Source organism: Astatotilapia calliptera, chromosome 6 (genome assembly GCF_900246225.1).
Source record: "Astatotilapia calliptera chromosome 6, fAstCal1.2, whole genome shotgun sequence".
NCBI classification, from domain to species: Eukaryota; Metazoa; Chordata; class Actinopteri; order Cichliformes; family Cichlidae; genus Astatotilapia; species Astatotilapia calliptera.
In genome coordinates, this window is record NC_039307.1 from 19194865 (window position 1) to 19215323 (window position 20459).

General features: G+C 40.3%; 2 protein-coding genes across 5 annotated transcripts; one reads left to right on the forward strand and one right to left on the reverse strand.

Moving 5' to 3' along the window:
- The first annotated feature begins 139 nt into the window (after window positions 1-139).
- wfs1a (Wolfram syndrome 1a (wolframin)) lies at window positions 140-11237 on the forward strand. The gene is made up of 12 exons (XM_026170855.1): window positions 140-281; window positions 699-1259; window positions 2313-2392; window positions 3968-4112; window positions 4188-4361; window positions 4631-4711; window positions 4795-4934; window positions 5086-5223; window positions 5319-5564; window positions 6255-6533; window positions 7758-7921; window positions 8101-11237. Exons 2-12 carry the CDS (start codon window positions 704-706, stop codon window positions 9284-9286), a joined length of 3189 nt encoding a protein of 1062 aa, XP_026026640.1. The 5' UTR covers window positions 140-281; window positions 699-703; the 3' UTR covers window positions 9287-11237.
- Window positions 11238-11363: 126 nt separating this feature from the next.
- ppp2r2ca (protein phosphatase 2, regulatory subunit B, gamma a) lies at window positions 11364-20220 on the reverse strand. 4 transcript variants are annotated; one of them, XM_026170861.1, is made up of 10 exons: window positions 20066-20220; window positions 19226-19419; window positions 18733-18830; window positions 18425-18608; window positions 16567-16679; window positions 16133-16310; window positions 14847-15011; window positions 14586-14755; window positions 14148-14239; window positions 11364-13860 (listed from the first exon to the last, which is right to left on the reverse strand). In XM_026170861.1, exons 2-10 carry the CDS (start codon window positions 19287-19289, stop codon window positions 13563-13565), a joined length of 1362 nt encoding a protein of 453 aa, XP_026026646.1. In that variant the 5' UTR covers window positions 19290-19419; window positions 20066-20220; the 3' UTR covers window positions 11364-13562. The 4 variants fall into 4 exon arrangements, with proteins under 4 accessions (XP_026026646.1, XP_026026645.1, XP_026026644.1 ...); XM_026170860.1 differs by having other exon boundaries at window positions 19226-19470; XM_026170859.1 differs by having other exon boundaries at window positions 19226-19596.
- Between the last annotated feature and the right edge of the window lie 239 nt (window positions 20221-20459).

A 20459-nucleotide genomic window follows, 5' to 3' on the forward strand; every position in this document is an offset into this window, starting at 1 on the left:
TCTGTCACAGGTTTAAAAAGCTAAAAACCAATCAGGTAAGCTGTTCCTTTGACGGACATTTGCAGTCCTTGCAGTGCGAGAGCCTGTTTTAAGAGGGCGGGCCACAAAGTTGTGGCGTCGTTTATAGCCCAGAGTTTGACGGCAGCGAGCAAGTGTGCGTCTCTGGTTACTCGGGGCTGTTTGGTGAGGATTAATCTGGAACATGGAATACACACTCAACATTCAAATCCAGGAGGGTGATTGTCTTGAATCCTAAAGAAATCTGCTCATTTAGTAAACAGGTAATGATTATTGCTTTACTGTATGTCATCATAGCGCAGTTTTAATGTTGAAGATTTGCTCTAGTTACTGACGTTCCGAGTTCTCCTGTTGCCTGTTACTTCATGTCAGTCCCTGCTTGCTGCTCTGATGCTTTAATGCGGAGTAATTACAGTACTTTCCCAAAGCACCTCTCATTTACCTTGCGTTTTCTCAAATTTTTATGCTGTTGTATATTTTTTTAATTAGCCTTTTTCTTGCTTTGCACTTTTAGCCTGCTTTATGTAAGAATTTGTTAAGTTCAAAACTTCAATGAGAAGATCTGTTGTTATGGACGTAAAATGTCTGTAGGTGAATCCATCAAATTCTGTAACAGGGAGTTCAGAAAGTTCACTACCCAGCTAAAATATACATTTTCTCTCACCCTGTTTTTATTTTAGGAGAGATGGAGAAGGATTTGTCATCAACACCAACTAGTGTCAACGTCCAGGGGTCGAGCCCTGTCCTGGATATGCCCTCTTGTCCATCCCCCATGCAAATTCCTCTTACACCCATCTCCAGTAACCTCTCTGCTTCTCCCACTCAGCATGAAAAATCACCAACCTCTCTGGAACCCAGAAAATTACCCAGTTCTTCGCCACCATCTACACATACTACCGCTAAACAGATGGATCCCCCCCTTTCCTTAGACAAGTCAAAGCCCTTATCTCCTGCTGTGTCTCCTAGCTCTACATGTAAAACCGTTTCTACTAATCCCTCCCTTAGTGCTCCGATCAGAACACCCCTACCAGCTTCTCTCACCCTTGCTGACCCTCAAACTTCCACAATTTCACTCACTTCCGACCTCACATCTGCCTCCTCAACAGCTACTTCCACCACGGCTTCCACATCTTCATCCATGGCCTCCGCAAAACGCACTTTTGCTTCCATGGCCAAACGGGTAATCATACAGGAAAGACTTAGAAAAGCTGAGGAAGAGGATGCCTTTGATGAAGAGGATGGTAAGAATAGTTTCATTCAAATTGAGGGATTAAATGACAGATTTTGAAGGTTCAGTGCTGCTGAGAGGACATTATGACTTTGGTAGTCTAAAACTCCAATATGAGGTTCAAATCTATGAAACAATATTAGTTGCGTTGCCGTGGAATTTTGTGCACAAAGTCATGTCCCCTCATTGATAGAAATAATACACCTTTTTCATTGTACATCATGATATGTTTCATGTATCACAATAAATATTTTATCTGTCAAGTGCACTAATTTTATAACCTCACTTCCAAAAGTTGGGAAGGTGTAAATGCAGTTTTAAGAAGAATGCAATGATTTCCAAATCACATAAACTCCATATTTCGTGGAAAAATATACAAAGGCAATCTGTAAAATGCTGAATGTTTAATGTGTTCTCAGAGATACTCTCCCTTGCATACCTTGTTTGTGAAAGTAAATATTGAGTCTCCTAACTGTCTCCTGTCTCCTAACTGTCAGCTTAAAGCAGTATGGCCATCTTTCTCAGACCTCTGGTAACAACAAGGCATTTTTGCCAAAAGAACTGCTGCTCACTGGATATTTACTCTTTTTCAGACCATTCATAGGAAACCCTAGAGATGACTGTGTGGGAAAGTCCCAGTAGATCAGACTGTATAATCAGATTTTTATGTATAATAATAAAACTGTTCATAATGTACATTTTCCTTAAGTACTTTAGAAAACCGACACTCTTGTCTCATTGACATTTTGTGGTATTTCAATATATTCCATAGCTGTTGGAATTGAAAACAAGATCCTGGCTTCACCAGTTGGAGATCTGCTATGCGTGATAAGCTGTGACATTTGAAATGCAGTAAGGGCTAAAGTTGAAGAGTGTCAAGCCCTTTTCTTAATGGACAGCGGGGGGACAGTTATGAAACTTTTACAGCTGACAAGTGCTGTGAGGTAAAAACTGGGCACGGTGTTGCTGGAAGCTTTGAGGTTTTGTCAAAAAGTTATTGGCAGTTAATTAAAATTGATATACATGATTTTTTTTTTATTAAGACATATTGTGTCCTCTCCTGCAGATGAAGAACCAGAGGAAGACGTGTCTGTGGAGCAGCTTGAGGAGAAGGCCATAGGCGGTGATGCCAGAGCTCAGGCCCGTGTAAGTGAAAGCACATGCACAGACATGCACAGACAGGCTCTTGGCATTGTTTTCAGTCCTGCAAGCTGACTCAGTCTGGTTTTCAGCATGTGCCTATTTTGGGCCACTTGGAAGATGATCCCACAATTTCAGTGTGACACACTAATATACTGTCATACTTACAAATCATTAAGAAGTGTAAAAGTTAAAGCATACTGTAGCATGTACTGCTGCTGTATAAATAACAATGCAAAATTCACACTCTGTTTACTCCATGTTGTCTGCCAGCGCAAACAAATTCAAGGGTGGTAGAAGTGACATTCCCAAGTGTCTTGTCAACATTTGGTTCAACATTCTCTTGCCAGATGTCATGTATTTGCACATACCCACTGTCTAAATAAGGAGAGGGTGTGCATATCTAAGAGAACACATGCAAACCTGAGACCATATCAGTACAGCAGCTGGATGCTGAGAAGCATTGGTAGGCTTTCCATTTGTGCATTATGGTATCCCAATAGGCAAGATACACATTATAATATTTACAGTACTGTCCAATACTCCAATTCAAAGCTTTATTTTATTTTAAAAACATTTTGTCACTCTAGCAATTAAAATAAGTTTTATGATGGTATTTTCTTTGTTTGTCTGATAGACACAGGAATACACAACTGCAGAACCATTAAAAACGAAGACACATCTGATTCCACACAAATAGGGACATTTAATAATAACTGAGTGAGAGGGAAGTTTATGAAATGACAGTTAATATTAGAAAGCAGTCACTTGATATGCCACAGGGGCCACTGCTGCCCCTGTTAGTTAGACATGACGAATGCCCCGACGGCTACAGAAACAGAAAATAATACATTCTGAAGTCATGTGTTCTTGGTGCATTATATGAACTTTACTATGAACTGTTTTGAATGGAGCTCACAAACAAGTGTAAATCCAATAATCCTTGAGGATTGTTCAAAATAACAAGAGAGCTACTGGAAATACAAGTTCCTGTTTAATTACATTTTTGTGCCACTGCAGATTAATTTTGATGACAGTGAATGTCGTAGCTGGAGGTGTTGCTTTTTTTTCATCTGTCTCTCCCATTTTTTTCATAATATTAATATTTTAGGAATACCCTCAGGGAAGTTCTTAAGCTTTAGCACAAACGTTCACTTGATCTCAAAAATGAAATTATTATTATTTGGTTACTAAAATTCAGAGGTCAGTGTGACCTCACGTAACACATTTTTGGCCATAACATGCATACACCAATTATGACCAAAACACTTCACATACATTTTTAATGGGATAAAATTAATATGCGATTCTGTTTCTGTCCAAAATACAAAAGAAGCTCAGCTATGATTTCACTATGGCATAATGTTTTATGATAACACTTTTTGGGGCATTGTTCACTGCTGTATCTTGGGAGCTAGGAAAAAGATTGTAGTAGACATACAGTTTTGGACATACACGATTTTTTGTAGTTTTGCCTTTAACACCACAGTATAACAAGCTTGCTTAAATACATATCCATGCATGCAGTACATTAAGTAAGCTGAAATAATCTGGCCCTTTTACCTCTCCTCTGTCTTTCAGCTTGGTCAGCACTACTTGGGTCTTGCTAAAGAGAAGGATAGTGAAACAAATAATCTGCTGGCTGTTAACTGGCTTGTTAAAGCAGCGAAACAGGGAAGAAGGGGTGCAACAAAAGCCCTGCAGCGCTGCTGGATCCAGAAAAAAGGTTCATTTAACACAAGTATCACATGTGTTAAAGTCTTTATGTTTCTGTTCTATAACTTAAGCTCACTTCCACTAGGAATCACTCCAGAGAATGAGGCTGATGTCCGCAGGTTGTCGACAGAGAGTAAGTTTGAGCTGGCAGTACGCAAAGCAGCCATGCTGATGTACTGGAAGCTAAACCCAGACAGGAAGAAGAAGGTGACTGTATCTGAGATGCTGGAAAATGTCAACCAGGTGAATGCAGTTCCAGGTAGGAGAGACAAACTCAGCCACAGATATTTTGATAAATTCATCATTAAAAAGTATTAACTATTTTTGAATGGTGAAAATAATGCTGCATGATGTACTAGTGGCTATACCTAGAAGGATTTAGTATGCTGTTATGCAATAGCTGTCACTACTGCTGGAAATATGAGATGCCCCTGTGTGATTTTAATATTTGCAGCTGTTACAATGAATAGTTTCATGTTACCAGCTTTCATCCAGCTCAATGGTGGTGTGGTCATTTCTCACCAACAGGTGGCACTGCAAGCAGCAAGGTTCCTGTCCCAACTTCGAATCAAGCCCAGAAAGTGTTGGGGAGCATGGTCAGCAAAGAATGTAGGTATCCAGAGAGGGTGGAGGAGCGGACCAGAAACTATATTGCATCTCCACCTGTAATTATATCTCTCTTTATCTCTTAGCCAGTCAGATGGTGGACCTGGATGAGTTTGTTGAGATGACTAAGAACTATGCACAGGGTATTGCCCCGGCTACTCCCAAGAATGGCAGCCAAGTCTCAGCCACAACTGAAAGCCCTGCACTTCATGACAGTCGTACAGGGGTAAAAAAAAAAAAAAAAAAAAAAGAAAAGAAAAGAAAAGAAAAAAAAGGTTTACACTTTACATAAGCAGAAAAAAACTGTTACTTGAACATAGTTTATTTGATACAGCATGGCTGTGAATGTGTTTGTGTTTGCAACTGTGTTTTTAAAGCACAAGGCTGAGTCAGTCTCATCAGGATGCAAGAAGTCAAACAAGAGTGCCTGGAGTTTTGGCCGAAGTGGGATGATGCTGCACACTAGTGAGACCGGAGCCTTTAGAAGGGCCATGGACATGAAGTCACAATTAATAGTACCTGTTACCTCATTATTATTTCACATTTTAATAGTCTTTTAAATGTGTTGATATTCTCTGTTCATCTTCATATCCGTCTCTCTTCTCCTCAGATGCTGCAGTACCCACTGCATGCAGTTGTTGAGATAAAGGAGCATCTTGTTGATTGGGCATCACGGGCCGGTGTCCAGTGGCTGAGCACAATCATTCCAACGCAACACGTCAATGCTCTCATTTTCTTCTTCATCATCAGCAACTTGACGGTGGATCTGTTTGCTTTTGTTATCCCTCTGCTTGTCTTCTACCTCTCCTTCATCGCCATGATCATTTGCACGCTGCGTATTTTCCAGAGGACAAAGGTGAGCATTTCCTTTCAGTTTCATTTAGTAATTTTCACACAGTTAGCAGGACTGTCAGAACCCTGAAAGTTTACATGAAAGTTTATGAAACAAAGTAATTTCTACTGTAAATGTGCATTTATTTTTGCATTTCTCCTTAATCAATGAAATTATGTAGTGCTCAACCAATTTATTACACCACAACCAATGTAAGGTTTATGCTAAATCTGCCCTACATTAACAGTACTGGTAATTATCAAATTACCAGTAAAAAAAAATACCACAATCAGTATTTTTAATGCAAAAATATAATTATTGTTTCAAATTTACTGTGTTGCTAAAAGTTGCTTTTTATGCTAAATGCTTTTTATTCTGCAAACTTAGTATTTCTGACCCCAAAGATACAAAAAAGGGACACAATCTCAGATTTAAAATTTGCAGCACATTAAAAAAATTCAACCAACCTCAATCCACTTTGAATGCCTATAAATCAGAAAATATTTATAGCATGAATGTAAACTTTGCGGACGACATTTTTGTACAAAAAAGTCAGCTAATGCTAAATGGGATAGGTGAGAATATGTTTTCTGTTGTTGTTGTTTTTTTTTCTTTAATTTGTTTGATATTGAATTTCAGTCTAAATACCCTGCATTTAAATTTCTTTGGAGTGCTTTGCTTCCTTTCACTTGTAAACTTTCCCCCTTTTTCTAGACCTGGGAGAACTTTAGTGCCCTGACATCTCTGCTGACACGGTTTGAACCTGGCCTTGATGTGGAGCAAGCAGAGACAAACTTTGGCTGGAACAACCTTGAACCGTACCTCTATTTTATCTTCTCCGTCTTCTTTGTAATTTTCTCCTTCCCTGTAGCAGACAAGAATTGGATCCCCTGCTCTGAGCTCTCGACTGTGGCCATCTTCTTTACTGCTGTCAGCTACCACAGCCTCAGCCCAAATGCCACAGCATATGCACGCCGGGCAATGGTTATAGAGGTCAATTGACTGAGTGATTGAATGATCAGAATTACTGTCTTGCCTGTTGCTAAGTATAATTTACACTAATAATACTGCTGCTTAATTAATCATTTCATTCTTAATGAAATGATTTGGAATTTCTAGGAAACCACTTGTTTGCCTTCTGTCATAAAAACGTGTAGCAGCAACATGACATTGATAACAGAGAAAAAATATTTTTGTAAATACTGGGAAATCTCAGATTTGGGAGTTGAAGTTTTATTTTGCCTTGTAAAACCAGAGTTTGACATAATTTTCTAGTAATGCCTTTTTTAGGCATAAGTTGCATAATTAGCCTGATAGTGACCACATGCTTTCATTCACTCGTTGTTGTGTACGCTGTGTGGCAGGCAGAGGTAGGACCCAAAAGCAGGACTCAGACACAAAGGGATCAACTGAAAGACGCAGCTGAGACTATTTAACCACAAGGGTACTAACAACCAAAAACTCAGAAATTAGCAACTAGGAACTATAAACTGGTAACAAACAACTAGGAGATTAAAACTAGGAATTAACAAGTAAAACATGGCACACATGGCAAACAGGGACAACACGACAATGTGCAGTGGAAGAGAGAGGACTTAAATACACACATGATAACGAGAGGATGGGACACAATGAGAACTAATACAGACAAACAGGACAAGAGAAGCAAAACTTAACAAACTGTACACACTACGAGAGACTGTCAAAATAAAACAGGAAGTACAATAACCACACAGACAAAGACTAAGAAACAAGTGTTTGACACTGGGACCAGGGGAGAAACAGACATGGGAACAAAACTGACTGAGGAGACAGAAAAGAAATACTAAACACGGAGATAAGAGTAAAACAAACATGAAGACAAGTCTGATAAAACAGTCTGTGGAACATAGGAGAGGCATGGAAACAGAACCTGAAGACTAGATGGCAAAACTAAGGCCAGAAACTACAAGTATTACACAAAACAGAAAAACAACTAAAAGAACCAGAACTACGGATATAAACTAAACCATAGAATGGGTTAAAGGGTTTTTATGTGTACTTAACCTCAGTTTTATGAATGGAAAACATGCAATGCTGTTGTGCAAGGTTTTAACAAATGTCGACAAAAATCTCTTTCCTATTTATAATCTTAATGTTTTTATGACAGTGAAATAAAACAGCCTTCTCCAAGTTAATCAAAACCTCTGTTGTGTCCTTGCATTTGGTTTAATCCAGATGGCATCATCTCTCTGTTGCCTGACGCAGTTCTTGCCACAGAACATGACGGCGCTTCATTTACTGGGACGCACCTTCGCCACTCTGCCACTGGGGGAGTCTGTGGTGCTGAAGCTCAGTCTCCCCTGCTTGCTTTATGTTTACCTGTTCTATCTGTTCTTCAGGTAAGAAAGATTTGGACAAACTGAAATATTGATTACTTATATTAGTAAAATTCTCAAACTGGTCTTACTCCTGTCTGCCGTGTTGTTTTATTCTATGTTAAAATGACAGATTTACTCTTCAGACACTTAAAGTAATCTCAGAACTTTTTACCCCCTCCTTTTTGTTTCTCCTTCCTTAGCATGGCGAGGTTGCGTGGTTTCCGGGGAACTTACTGCTTCCTGGTTCCGTATCTTGTGTGCTTCATGTGGTGCGAGTTCTCAGTGGTCCTCCTCCAGAATTCCACTGTTGTGGGTCTAATCCGCACTTGTGTGGCTTACTTTCTCTTCCTGTTTGCCTTGCCTGTTCTGGCATTTGGTCTCGCCACCATGCTCTTCATCCAAGTGTTTAAGTGGTTCCTCGAGCTAGAACTGACAAAGATGATTGTGACTCTGGTAATATGTGCGATCCCTGTCACCTTGCGGCTGTGGACGCGGTTCAGCACGTCCATTCTGGATGTCTTTCGCTCACTGACTCATCGGGGTCCAGTCAAACTCATTTTACTCTGCATCTCCATGGTCCTTCTATTCTTCTCTGTCTATGTGTACCATGCAGAAGGTGAGAAGGTGTACAACTCCACCCTTACTTGGAGTCAGTATGGCCAGGTTTGTGGGCCTCGTGCTTGGGAAACCAAAGGCATAGCCCAGACACAAATCTTCTGTAGCCACCTGAATGGACACAGAGTCACCTGGACTGGGTGCTTCAAGCAAGTCCGTGTGGCTGAAACAGAGAATGGGGCACAGTCTGTGATCAACATGTTGCCGGTGTTTGTGGGAGATTGGCTGCGCTGCTTGTACGGTGAGACCTATCCCAAATGTGAGCCAAAGAATGCCGCAGTTGCAAATCTGACAGCTGCAGATTTGACAGCCAGTTCTGCATCAGGGCCTGTTTCACTGCCAATCCTCCTTCTATCGCAAGATGAGGAAGAACTGTGTCAGCTCAAGGCTCTGGCTAAACATACCTGCCATGTCAAGCGTTTCGACAGCTACCGCTTTGAAGTGACAGTGGGAATGATCCAGGATGAACGTGGAGAGAGAGAGGACCCAGCCAGAGATATAGTCCTAATGGCGAGTCATGAGTTCAGACAGGTGCTTCTAAATCTGAGCCCTGGTAATAAGGTGGAGTTTAGCACCAAACTGGAGGGACGTCTAGGAGCCAGAGCTCCAGCCTTTGAGTTGAAAGCTATCCACTGTCTTGACTGTCCTTCTTCAGTGCTCACTGGAGGCAGGCAGGTGAAAATAGAGAGAAACTGGAGACGTACCACAATGAAAGCCCTGAAGTTTGCATTTGATTTTTTCTTTTCCCCATTTTTGTCAGCAAAAATTTAAAACTAGTAATTAAAAGTAGAAATAAAATAACCTATTTGAGTCTCTCCAGAACATCATCTTGTTTCTTATGATGTTAGTCTAGAAGCACTGATGCAATTAAAATAGTATTTTTTTAATTGGATGGATCTATAAAGTTTGTGTTCCTGTGCATTAGTTTATGCAGATCCTACTTTTACTTCATCTACAGCAGTTCAAGAATCGTCAGACACCAACTTTGGCAAGACTCATGATCTGTTTTATTTTCAAATCCATTTTATGTCTAGCTAGAGTTAAACTTATACACACACAACCTAATATATAATAATATGTTATAATATAGTTATAAAGAACTGGAAGATTGCTGTAATTTGATGGTATCCAGCTGTATGCAAGAAGGTTAATGCTGGGTGCTGTTCTCCTTTCACCTTTCACTTAGAAAACTGCACATTTGTTGAAAACAAAATAGCGACTGAGTAGATTTTATATCTGCCTTTGTATTTAAAAATTTATCTAGAAATATAGTGTATGGTTAAGATATTTGCATTTGTATTCTGTTTATATTTGTGCATTTTCAAATGCATATTTAAATATTTTTATGGAAATATATGACACAAATTTAGTGATAATATATATGCATTTCTGGCTTCCTCTGTTAGGCAATATTTTATGATGTTGTCTTTAAACTTCCTGGTCTTAACTTTAATTTTAGCATCAGATTTTCCTGTCTCTCAAGCTATGATGCACATGCAGTCATTTTGAAAAGCCAGCATAAAACTTTCATCAAGGGGGGTTGCAGTAAACTTGCAGATTTTTGTATTACACATATCAAAATGCATCAAATGTGGTGCTGTGGATTATACACAGATATCTACACTTTGGTCTGATCTGTTTCTCATCAAGACATCGTTCCAGAAGTCTTGTGGTTTGCCCAGATGCAGATCTGCAAACTTAAACTGTGCTGACATCTTGTTTTTAGAGGAAGAGCCTTTCTCCTGGAACCCCTTCTACCCAAGTTGTACTTTTTATAAATTTACTATCATGAACTTTAACATATTCAGGCCTATAGAGGCTAAGATATAGTGCTTGTTGTTCTTGTAGGTGATCTGAGAGTTACACAGTGTGACTTTGGAGTGAATTTGCTGGGGCATCCCCTCATTGGAAGATTGTGGCATTTTGTTAACACACATGAGAATGCTCCAGCCCAGAAAACTGCCAAAACCTCTGCTTTTATAGAAGTGCTCACTTGCTGATGATCAATAACCAGACGCAAATAAGGTTGAACTTTGTGCAGTTCTGTGAAAACTTTCGTTATCACATTAACACACACTAGACCTCCTTTTATGGTATTTCTCAAATGTATGCAAATGACAAATTTAAGACACACCATGTTCATTCCATAACAATTAAGAATTACCAGGAATGTTTAAAATGTGTTGTTTCACTGAGTTGAACACAATATTGGTTCAAGTTAAGAGACCATTTTGTTTACAGAATCCGAACCTTTAGAGAAAAACAGTTTTTATCTCAAAATTTGCCAGTTTGGAATTTGACTGAAGAAAGAGGTACTAAAGAAAATATTGTACACATAATTAAAATAAGCCCTGTGAAAGATTGGCGATGTGCCCAGAGTGTATCGCCACCTCTCAACCCTAAGCTCCATAAGCTCCAGCAGCCCTGAATTGGATACGTGGAAGAAGATGGATGGACGGATAGTTAAAATAACAGTAATGAATGATTAATTTATTTTTGAAATGGGGGTTTTCCTAGCTATCTGGTTTACACAGTACAGTAATGCAGTGGTGGTGTATGAAAAGCTTTACACATAAACACTATCAATCTGTAACCTCAATGCTCGTGTGGATTACAATTGCTGACGTTGAGCCTCGACACTGTAAATGTGAGTGCCTTTTTTTTTTCCACTGGTGGAGTTAAATGGGGTGTCTATTAAAATGCTTGAATTGGGGGGGAAAAATCTCTTGTGAAAGGTTTTATTCAGATTAATATATTTTTTTATATATATTTCTTTTTTGGTGATGAGACAAAAAGCAGAATCTATTAAATGAGGACAGACATTAAAATGAAATCCAACACATTTTTGTTAGATTTTATGTTATTTTATTAATGCACATTCCTTTCATTCACCTCATATGAGTTATGTTTTCGTACTGTTAGATTTTTAAAGCATGATAGATATACACGCTAGTAGCATTGAGTAATGGCGACATGCTGCTGCTGCTGTGCTCCCGAACACAAATCGTCTCACTGGTTGTATGTGTTGGTGGTTATGATGCGATTACAACTGACTTGTTCTAAACTACATTTCGCCACTGCAGGGATGAACCTCGGAGCTTACATAATGCTTCACAAGGCCCTTCACTATGTAAAACCGTTTTCTTGTGGGTTGTCGTCATCATGGATTTTGCTGTGTCGTACATGTTAAATCAATAAGTGAAAAACTGTACCTGCACATGATAACACTGGCTGGTAGTGAAGACAAAAAATATATATGCCCATAAGAAAACCATCTTAGCTACAGGCAGATAACACAGATGTGTGTGAACAGCAACTTGGAAAACCAAACGGGCATGAGGGAGAGAGGAGGAAGCAGGTGTGACAGCAGTTATTTCTTTACACTGTTGATTCTTCAGATTTTGAAAATGTGCAAAGGGACTTGATATTCTCTACCTTTGCACTGGTTATGTTACCCCACCCACTACAGTACACATTTAAACCACTTACAATAATCCCATCAGGGCCAAGGTCACTTGAAAATAAAGTACTTCACTGTAAACAAACAAGTCTCACGCGATCCAACACGGACATCACCTTACTGTACTGCTGTACATCCCAGGCTTTCAGAGTCGCACCGCAGAGTAGCATGTGGCGCTGTGAGGTATACGGTGTAATGACATTAAGATCTTGTGATAGTATGAATTCACATGACATTACTGCTGTGATGAGCTATTGCACTGATGATAACCTCTAACCTCCAAGCACACTGGACACAAAGTCAACTTTGATTTAAATTTGGGAGTCTCAACGATAAACGATGTGCTTAGAATTCAAGTTTGTCCAAACTGCAAGATTCCCCCATCAATACACACACTGCCTCCTTCAACTGCTATGTTTTCTCATATAAGCATGTGGATTTGTTTCTTTCCTCTTTTTCTTTTTTTTTCTTTTTTACATGAGATTACCATGATACAGCAATCAAAACACAATAAGGGCTTAATATACACAACCAAACAGTTAGTGTTTTTTGTGCACAATTTTACCCCGTCCTCTCTACAGCCAGCGACAACTACCTATATACTGCTACGAGAAAATATCTGATAAAGTGTGATTCCACAAACCTTATTATAAATGAGATCTCACACCGATTTAGAGTGTCCTTGACAAAATGCTTTTTTTTCTTAGCTCTCTGGAACTGAAAATTGGTACCGCCTTTAAAAAAAAACACAGACTATTTACAGCAAACAGTAAAAAGAGTGTGTACATTTTTTTGTTACCTGTAGAAGAAGAGCTCATGTATTAAAGCAGGAATGGTGCTGCACTGTGTTTTGTTAGTGTTATTATTGCAACGTGAACAGGGAAAAGATTACGGGACAGTTATTCGTGCGTTCCCCCAGAGCACTGCTCTGAAGGAGAGACTGAATTGCTGTTGTCACACGACAAAGAAGAAAAAACTTTTAGGAGACTGTTGTGAACTATACAATAACACCATTCCTGATACCTCACCCTAGTGAAAACAATTAGATTTGGATTAAATGCCTGGTAAAGTTTTCCAGCCATTCTATCGGTATATTCTGTAGCATTTAGAAATTACCTCTCAAATGCTAGCTAGCACATATCTTCCATTTTTATGTGAAAGGTAACCAGAACATTAATGGGAAGTGCAACACGGTGTGAGGAACAGCACTGAGTCACTGCAGATCGAGAGGTGTCCCTGCACCTCATTGACTGCCCCAACAGTGGGGCAGTTAGACAAACATCTTCAAAAAGTGGAAGTAGAGTGCAGCCAAAAATAAATCAATCAATCAAATGTCCCGATGGGTACTAGATCAGTTCAGTTCGGTGATTAGATTAAACACCTTTAAATAAAATGAACTGAATAAAGAGTCTTGTTATTTTATGATTATTCCAATTATGTACAGACTCTGCATCAAAGCATGTCATCAAACATGCCACTCTCCATGCCCTCGATAGAACATCCAAATATATTCCAGTCACTCTTTGCATTTCTGTGACACTTTGATAAAAAGTACTGTGTCTGCTTCTGTTCATATTTCCATTCTTGTCACTGTGCCTGCGTTTCTGGGTTGACACGATCCTGGAAGATGTACAGATTGTTGGTGGCTGCTATGGCAATTATATTTTCAGATGGGTGCCAAGCCATGTGCAGGATTTTCTTGGTGAAGTCCAAGCTATCGACGCCCACATCGCCCCTGCGACGTTTACCGCCAGTGTACACACGGCGGGTTCGCAGTACGGCCCGGGGCTTGCTGCTCTCTCGCCAGGCCTCCAGGGTTACGCCTCGGCCTGTCTCCCTGTCGAACATCCGGAAGAAGCTGTTGTACGCCCCTGTCATAATCACGCTGGATCATGGAGGAAAGGAGAGGCGAAAGGAAGTAAAGAGCGGGAAGAGACAAGCGGTGTTCATGGTAGAATGAGGGGGAGGAAAAGAGGAAAAAGCAAACTGAATACATGAGGATTGATTTGATGTCTGTAAAGCTTGTCTCTGGGATTGATTTAAACGTCGGATAAAGCAGGAGGCCGGGCATTTAGGAAATCACTGTAAGCAGTAACACACTGACACAGCAGTCTGTTTTTGCTTCCAAATCTACTTAAGCTGTACTTTGTCTGTCCCCCCACCGCCTCTTACCTGTCTGAGCTGTTCCAAACACACTCAAACTTGTCAAAGATGCAGTCGTTTTCGTAGAGGGAACACAGCTTACTCCTCAGGTATTCATGGACCTGGGGATGATGCAAACAGTCAGCTTAAGTTTTGGGGAAGGTAGCATTATCCTGCTCAGGACGCTCACATTTTGGCATTTTAATCTTCTTTCTTGTACTTTGCTCTCATGTATAATACACCGGCAGTAAAAATGAGAAAAGGCTTCCAGATTTTCTTTGGGATCAAGTTGATGCTGCTGAATTATGCTGATCAACTGAATGAATTGTGTATGAATGTAAAAATATATGTATTTTGAATTTGAAAAGCATAACAAACACCCAAAATTTTCAAATTTGATTCAGACAGATTTTATGTCAGACAAATAATGAATACAATTTCCAAATAGGTGCAGGTAAAATCCTCTACCTGAAAGGTCTCCACTGGGCCTTTATCCATATTGATATCCCACACCTTAGCGGTGAGGTAGTCTCTGGTCAGCAGGTAACGTCCGCTATGGCTGAACTTAACATCCGACACAGAGGAAATAATCTCTGAGAAGAAGGAGCGGTTCCCTGGATCCTCAGGCTCCTCAAAAACTAATCAGACAGAAATATAATTGCATTGCTTTCGTGAGAGCAGGATTCCTCATGCACAGCTTGCAGTAAACTCTTTAAAATGTTTCCTCACGTTTGGTATGTTTGTCGCAGAGAGCCGAGGCTCTCATGTCACAGAGGCGCAGCGTTCCCTTGCTGCTGCTGTACACGAACAAGTGGCAGTGGTGAGGGTGGAACTCTGCCGCTGTTATCACCTCCGTCAGATCCTCCATGTTTGCTGGTTTGATGTCTACAATATCTGAGAAGCAGAGCCATCAAGGAACAAACAGCGCAGACATTAAGCACCACATAAATCTGGCGAGCTGGGTTTCTACCACAGCCACACCGAATTCCATGACTATGTTTACATTTTGTCAATTGAGGCAGCAGACATGCAAACAAATCACTTATATTCATTCATGCAGTCTTTTTATTTTCAGATGATCTACACGTTCACAACCTAAATTCATAAAGACATCCCGGAAAAAAAAAAAACTGCACCCCATCCTATCCCCAATATGCATGCACAGGCTGTTCCTCTCTGTTCTATTTGTGGTAGTCCTGTGTGGCTCAGAAGAAAGTGTACTGCCGTGTGAATTATTTAAACTCGTCTTCCATAGATGCCTCTATGATTTTCTAGGTCAGCTTCCATTTGAATGGGGAAATCACAACATGCAGCCAGTCCCACATGCTACCACCTGCACTGACTACTCAGCATTATAATGGAAACACAAATCCAATCAGAGTCACGTTGTTTACATTAAGTATAAATCAGAAGATGAATTTGGATGATTGGTTATGATTACTGTACATAACCTGGAATTGGCTCCGTGATATTTTAGGCATAAATTTAGATAACAGTGGATGAAATACAAACACAGATTAGAAGCATATGGGATGCGTTCCCAACACTGCTCAATTTCTTTTTCTTTAGTAAGGAAACTACATACATAATGATCAATACTGATAACTAAAATCATGCACACTAACATAGTAGCATGAATTGTTTTACAGTGTACCTTAACACAATTAAAATGAGATTTTATCCTTTATGGACACTTCACCATAAAATCAAACACAAAAAAAGCTTACTGACGTATATTAAACTTTTTCTTTTTTTTTCCCTTTTGGTGTAGACAGGAATCTTTACCTGTTTAGGTATATTGTTCTCATTGCTGTTTTACAATTACCATAAGGATACAGTTATACTTTAACAATGAACAGTGATCTAATTCATACCGCTGAATTCTCTGTAAAATTGAAGGAGTTTCCACCACACAAAAGTCTGAGAGGAGCTATAGAATTATTTAAAGCAAATGGTCATGGTTGGTTAAACTGAAAATAGTGTGTTATAATACAAAAAAAAGACAGTAAGGATACTGAAACTGCGGTCTGTGATGCCCAGGTGCCACATGTTGATGCGGAGGTCGTCAGCAGACAGGTAGGTTTCCCCATCGCTGTTGACTGAGATGGAGTTGACATGGTAGGTATGTCCATTAGCGAATACTCTTCTGGGACGGACCTCCACCATTAGATCTGTAGGTTTCAGCACTGGCACCTTAAATGGTGAGAGATAAAAGATTTAAGGCGGAAGGGAGGAGGTGATAAGAACAGGAGGAGTAAATCATAGGGCAAAAAGAAAGACAACAATGAGAAAGGACATAATTGGAGGACAGTAGAGCCATGGATCATTTAAGGACAGGAGCAAAAAGACAGACACTTGATTTGATGATTAAATGTTAGCCTGATAAATACTTGTATCAGGCATACCCAACAAAATGAAAGTGTGCAGTTGTATGTGTGTGTCCGAGTACCTGTAGAGAGGTGATGGTAGAGATGTCCTTGAGCCGTCCCTCCTCATCTTTCAGGTTGTATCCTTCTGGTCTCTTGTCTCTCTCGCTTACCTTCCACAGTTTAATAGTCTTATCTGTGACAGGCATCGGGATTTGCGTGCCAGAAAATGATGATTACATTCGTCTGTGAAGGTTCTCAGTCATCCAGGTCATCGTAGTCAAAGGAGCTTGCAAAGAAAAGCGTCTGGACTTCTTTAAGTTGCTAGCAACTCAAAGAAGTCCAGACGCTTTTCTTTGCAAGCTCCTTTGACGATGATTACATTCATTGAAAATTGCAAAGCACAACAAAAATCACATTTGCAGCTAATTTAAAACATAATACTTAATTCATGCACCAAATTTAGATTTTTTTTTCTGTGCCATTATTGCACCCGTAAGTGAGACTCCAAAGACTATCTTGATGTTATTTACAGTTTTTCTCAGTCGCTTTGGTGCGTTTCTCAGATCAGAATTGAAATTCTCATAACTATTAGTTCAACCTCCACAACACTCAGTCATTTGTGCACATCATAGTAGCAATTTCTCCTCTCTCTGAACAAACTGCAAATGATTTTGGAGATGAATCAGTTGCTTCCATACATTTCCCTGCTGCTTTCTGACATTTCCATTTGCTTATGTCATGTCAGTCAAAAGTAATCATACCTATGGATGCTGAATAGTCATTCCCAATAAAACTAATAGTCATACATCCATTGCTTAAGTCATCACACACAAAATTGTTGAACTAGTTATCACATGCCAAATATTGGCCATCTGTCAAGCAAATCCTATACCTTTCTGTATCATTTTTCCTGGAAATGTCTCCGAAATTGAACAATTGATCTCAGGTGAATTACAGCTGTCACTCATGAGGAGGCTCTACCAAATTGGTGATTTTATGTTTACATGTATTCTACAGTGAACAAGTGACTGTAGCATATTTTTCTTTTGCACAATTCTGTAGGATTACAAACACTTCTACACAATGGAAATGTGAAACGTATGTATTCAGTGTCTCAGTTACTCCCAAGACTCCCATAACATCTACAGTGACTTTACTGCACATTTCAGATGGCTGTACAGGTAGGCCATAGTGCTGTCGTCAGCATTTTCAGGTGTCACCAATTGTTTTTGCAATGGGAAACACTGAAATTATAAACTGTCATAGTGGAAACATGACAATGCCATTTGACTATCTTGTTCATAAAGATGGTGTCAAGACTTTTCATTTTGATGGCACTGACAGTTTCATTGACATGGATACTTGCTTTTGAGGTATGGATAATCAATTCTGTGCATGTGACGTGCTTTTGCAGGCTATCCACTAGGTTTTGCAGTTTGCACTAATTGTTTTGGGAAATGCACTAACTGCTGTGCAAATGTTAATGGTGTTCTGAGAAACGCACCAAAGCGACTGAGAAAAACTGTAATTCTATGTAGGTAATAAAAGATGACACAAGGCTGCCATAATTTTGGAAATTGGAGGTAGTTTGAAACCAAAGTGTGTAAGCGATACCTGTGCCATATCAAGCAAAAACAACTGCTATTTATAACAAATCTCTCTCTCTCACTATCTCTCAATATATAGATAGATAGATAGATAGATAGATAGATAGATAGATAGATAGATAGATAGATAGATAGATAGATAGATAGATAGATAGATAGATAGATAGATAGATAGATAGATAGATAGATAGATAGATAGATAGATAGATAGATAGATAGATAGATAGATAGATAAAACCTATATGCATGTATACTTCCTGTACTTCATTTTACGACAACCAACAATCAATATGATGTTCTGATAGAGACTGAGAAGTCACTGATTTCTCACCATTGGTGGAGAGGAGGAAATGTGCTGCGTTCTGCTGTGGCAGCCATCTGATCTTGTTAATTTTTTCTTCTATCTCCACACTCTTCAGGTAGTCAAAGTCAGGCTCGTGGCTCTGAAACGTGCTGTAGACATTGTACTCCCCAGAGTCCCCTGTCTCGCCCACCTCCTCTGATTCACCTTTCGGCTGCCCAGGGCAGACAGTGAGGAAAACACGGCTTTCAGCATGCATTTACAGTATGTGTACGAAGCTATTTTTTAAAAAAAAAAGCATGTGTACAGAAAGTGGTGGTTTTGCATTGTAAACTAACCTCAGTCTCTCTCTGAAAAATGACCACCCGGCCACCTTTGTCCCCCGTGGCCAGAAGGTCCCCTGTCTGGTTAAACTCCACTGTAGAGATGACATCAGCTGTAAGGAAGATAGGAACATTGGAGGCAATTAAACAAAAGTATAGAAAGAAGAAAAGAAAACCGCAGCAATGATAGAGTAGCGAGAACGTTAGGCAGACATGGCAAAAAAAGCACAGATGATTAAGTGACCATAACAATGTAGAAAAGGCTGGCAATGAAAGAAAAATTAATAAAATCACATATTATTTCAGTTACTCTAAACCATAAATCAACCATTTATGTCTATGATGCCTAAGGAAAATTTAAATTATGAAAGTGTCTGTTGCTGAGTCAGGCAGTGTCATCATACATTCCTTCTACTGTGCAATGCAGGAAGCTGAAATTAATCTGTTCAATTATACCAGTATGTTATCTGACACCACAGAGATGGCAGCGAGACATCGTCCGCTCTACCTTCAGTGACGTAGTCTCGCAGGAAGGTGTGGTTGATTTTGGGGCTCTCAGCGTCCTCGCCCATCTGAAGCTGAGGGAGGGTGACCCGCCAGTGCGCCCGTCCTGAGGGGAAGGGTCCAATCCGTAATGTCTCTCCCCACCCAGTCTCCGCCCATGCTGGTAGGGCCTAACGGAGCGGCCTGGAAAAAGGCATCCTGGGAAACCAGCCGGCAGGAAGAAGAAAAGGCACGTCGAAGAGATTGAGACTGGAATGCAAGGGGCGGGGGAAGGAGGAACAGGGTTTTAGGAAAGAGGAATGGGAGTGAGAGGAAATTAAGATGCAGGAGGACAGAAGAGAGAACGGTGGATGGAGAGGCTGGTGATGAAGACAGCTTTGGAAAGGAAAGACGAAGGCTGTCATTAGGTAGGCTGACAATATGTGCGCACAGCATGGCAAATGATGTGACCTTAGTTAGACATTCAATGCATTCATTAGCAAAGACACGTGTGTAGACGAACAAGGCCTAGTGGGTGCTGAATCAAATCACAGTGCTGTAGAATGAAGGAAAAGCAACAAACAACTAGAGCAGAGAAAAGCAAAAGATGAATCCTTGTGTTTAAGCTCAGAAATAAGTACATAATGAACATAGCATGAGAATGAAAATATCAGCTGCTACATTCAGCCCTACCACTGGTAATAATGTTCCCAGGGTGTGGTAGTCCTCTTTGACTACTTGCCAGATTCCTGCTCTCACATGCACGCACACTTCTCAAAAAGATAGTCCTTGACAGTGATCAGAGGAGAATGCGATGTCTTGCCTGTGCTGCAATAAGGAGGGAGACAGGCCTCAGCACACCTACCAGTCCGCCTGCTGCTGTCGCTGCTGCTGCTATTCCTGCTGCTGTTGTGTTAATGGACCTCTGCTGCAGTGTACTCAAACAGGCCTGCGTGTCTTTCCAAGTGGGAGGAGAAGGGACAGAGAAGAGAGAGCAGGGGTAGTAGTGAGAGGAGGAGAGGCAAAGGAGGAGAAAAAAGAGAAAGAGAGAGGGATAACGAGGAGGATGGAGGTCCGTTGCCTGCTGATGCTGTGGATCTGTGCAGCATCCAATGTGTCATGGCAGCCTCCTACTGGAGCAGCCAATCACAGTATAGCTGTCACTGGAGGATCCACCCACTGCAGGTGATGAGAAGTACCCAAGACCAGCAGAGGGAGCCCTTAAATACTGAGTGGCACATACCAGCATGCAGTTTTCT

Bases quoted from the DNA above. Each gene is read 5' to 3' on its own strand.
- ppp2r2ca (XM_026170861.1), bottom strand. From the start codon at position 19,289: ATGGGCGAGGACGCTGAGAGCCCCAAAATCAACCACACCTTCCTGCGA. The intron at 18,831-19,225 runs GTAGAGCGGACG...TCTTCCTTACAG, and splicing joins GCGAGACTACGTCACTGAAG to CTGATGTCATCTCTACAGTG. The intron at 14,240-14,585 runs GTAGAGGATTTT...CATCATCCCCAG, and splicing joins GCCCAGTGGAGACCTTTCAG to GTCCATGAATACCTGAGGAG.
- wfs1a (XM_026170855.1), top strand. From the start codon at position 704: ATGGAGAAGGATTTGTCATCAACACCAACTAGTGTCAACGTCCAGGGG. The intron at 4,712-4,794 runs GTAGGTATCCAG...TTTATCTCTTAG, and splicing joins GAGCATGGTCAGCAAAGAAT to CCAGTCAGATGGTGGACCTG. The intron at 5,224-5,318 runs GTACCTGTTACC...TCTTCTCCTCAG, and splicing joins ACATGAAGTCACAATTAATA to ATGCTGCAGTACCCACTGCA.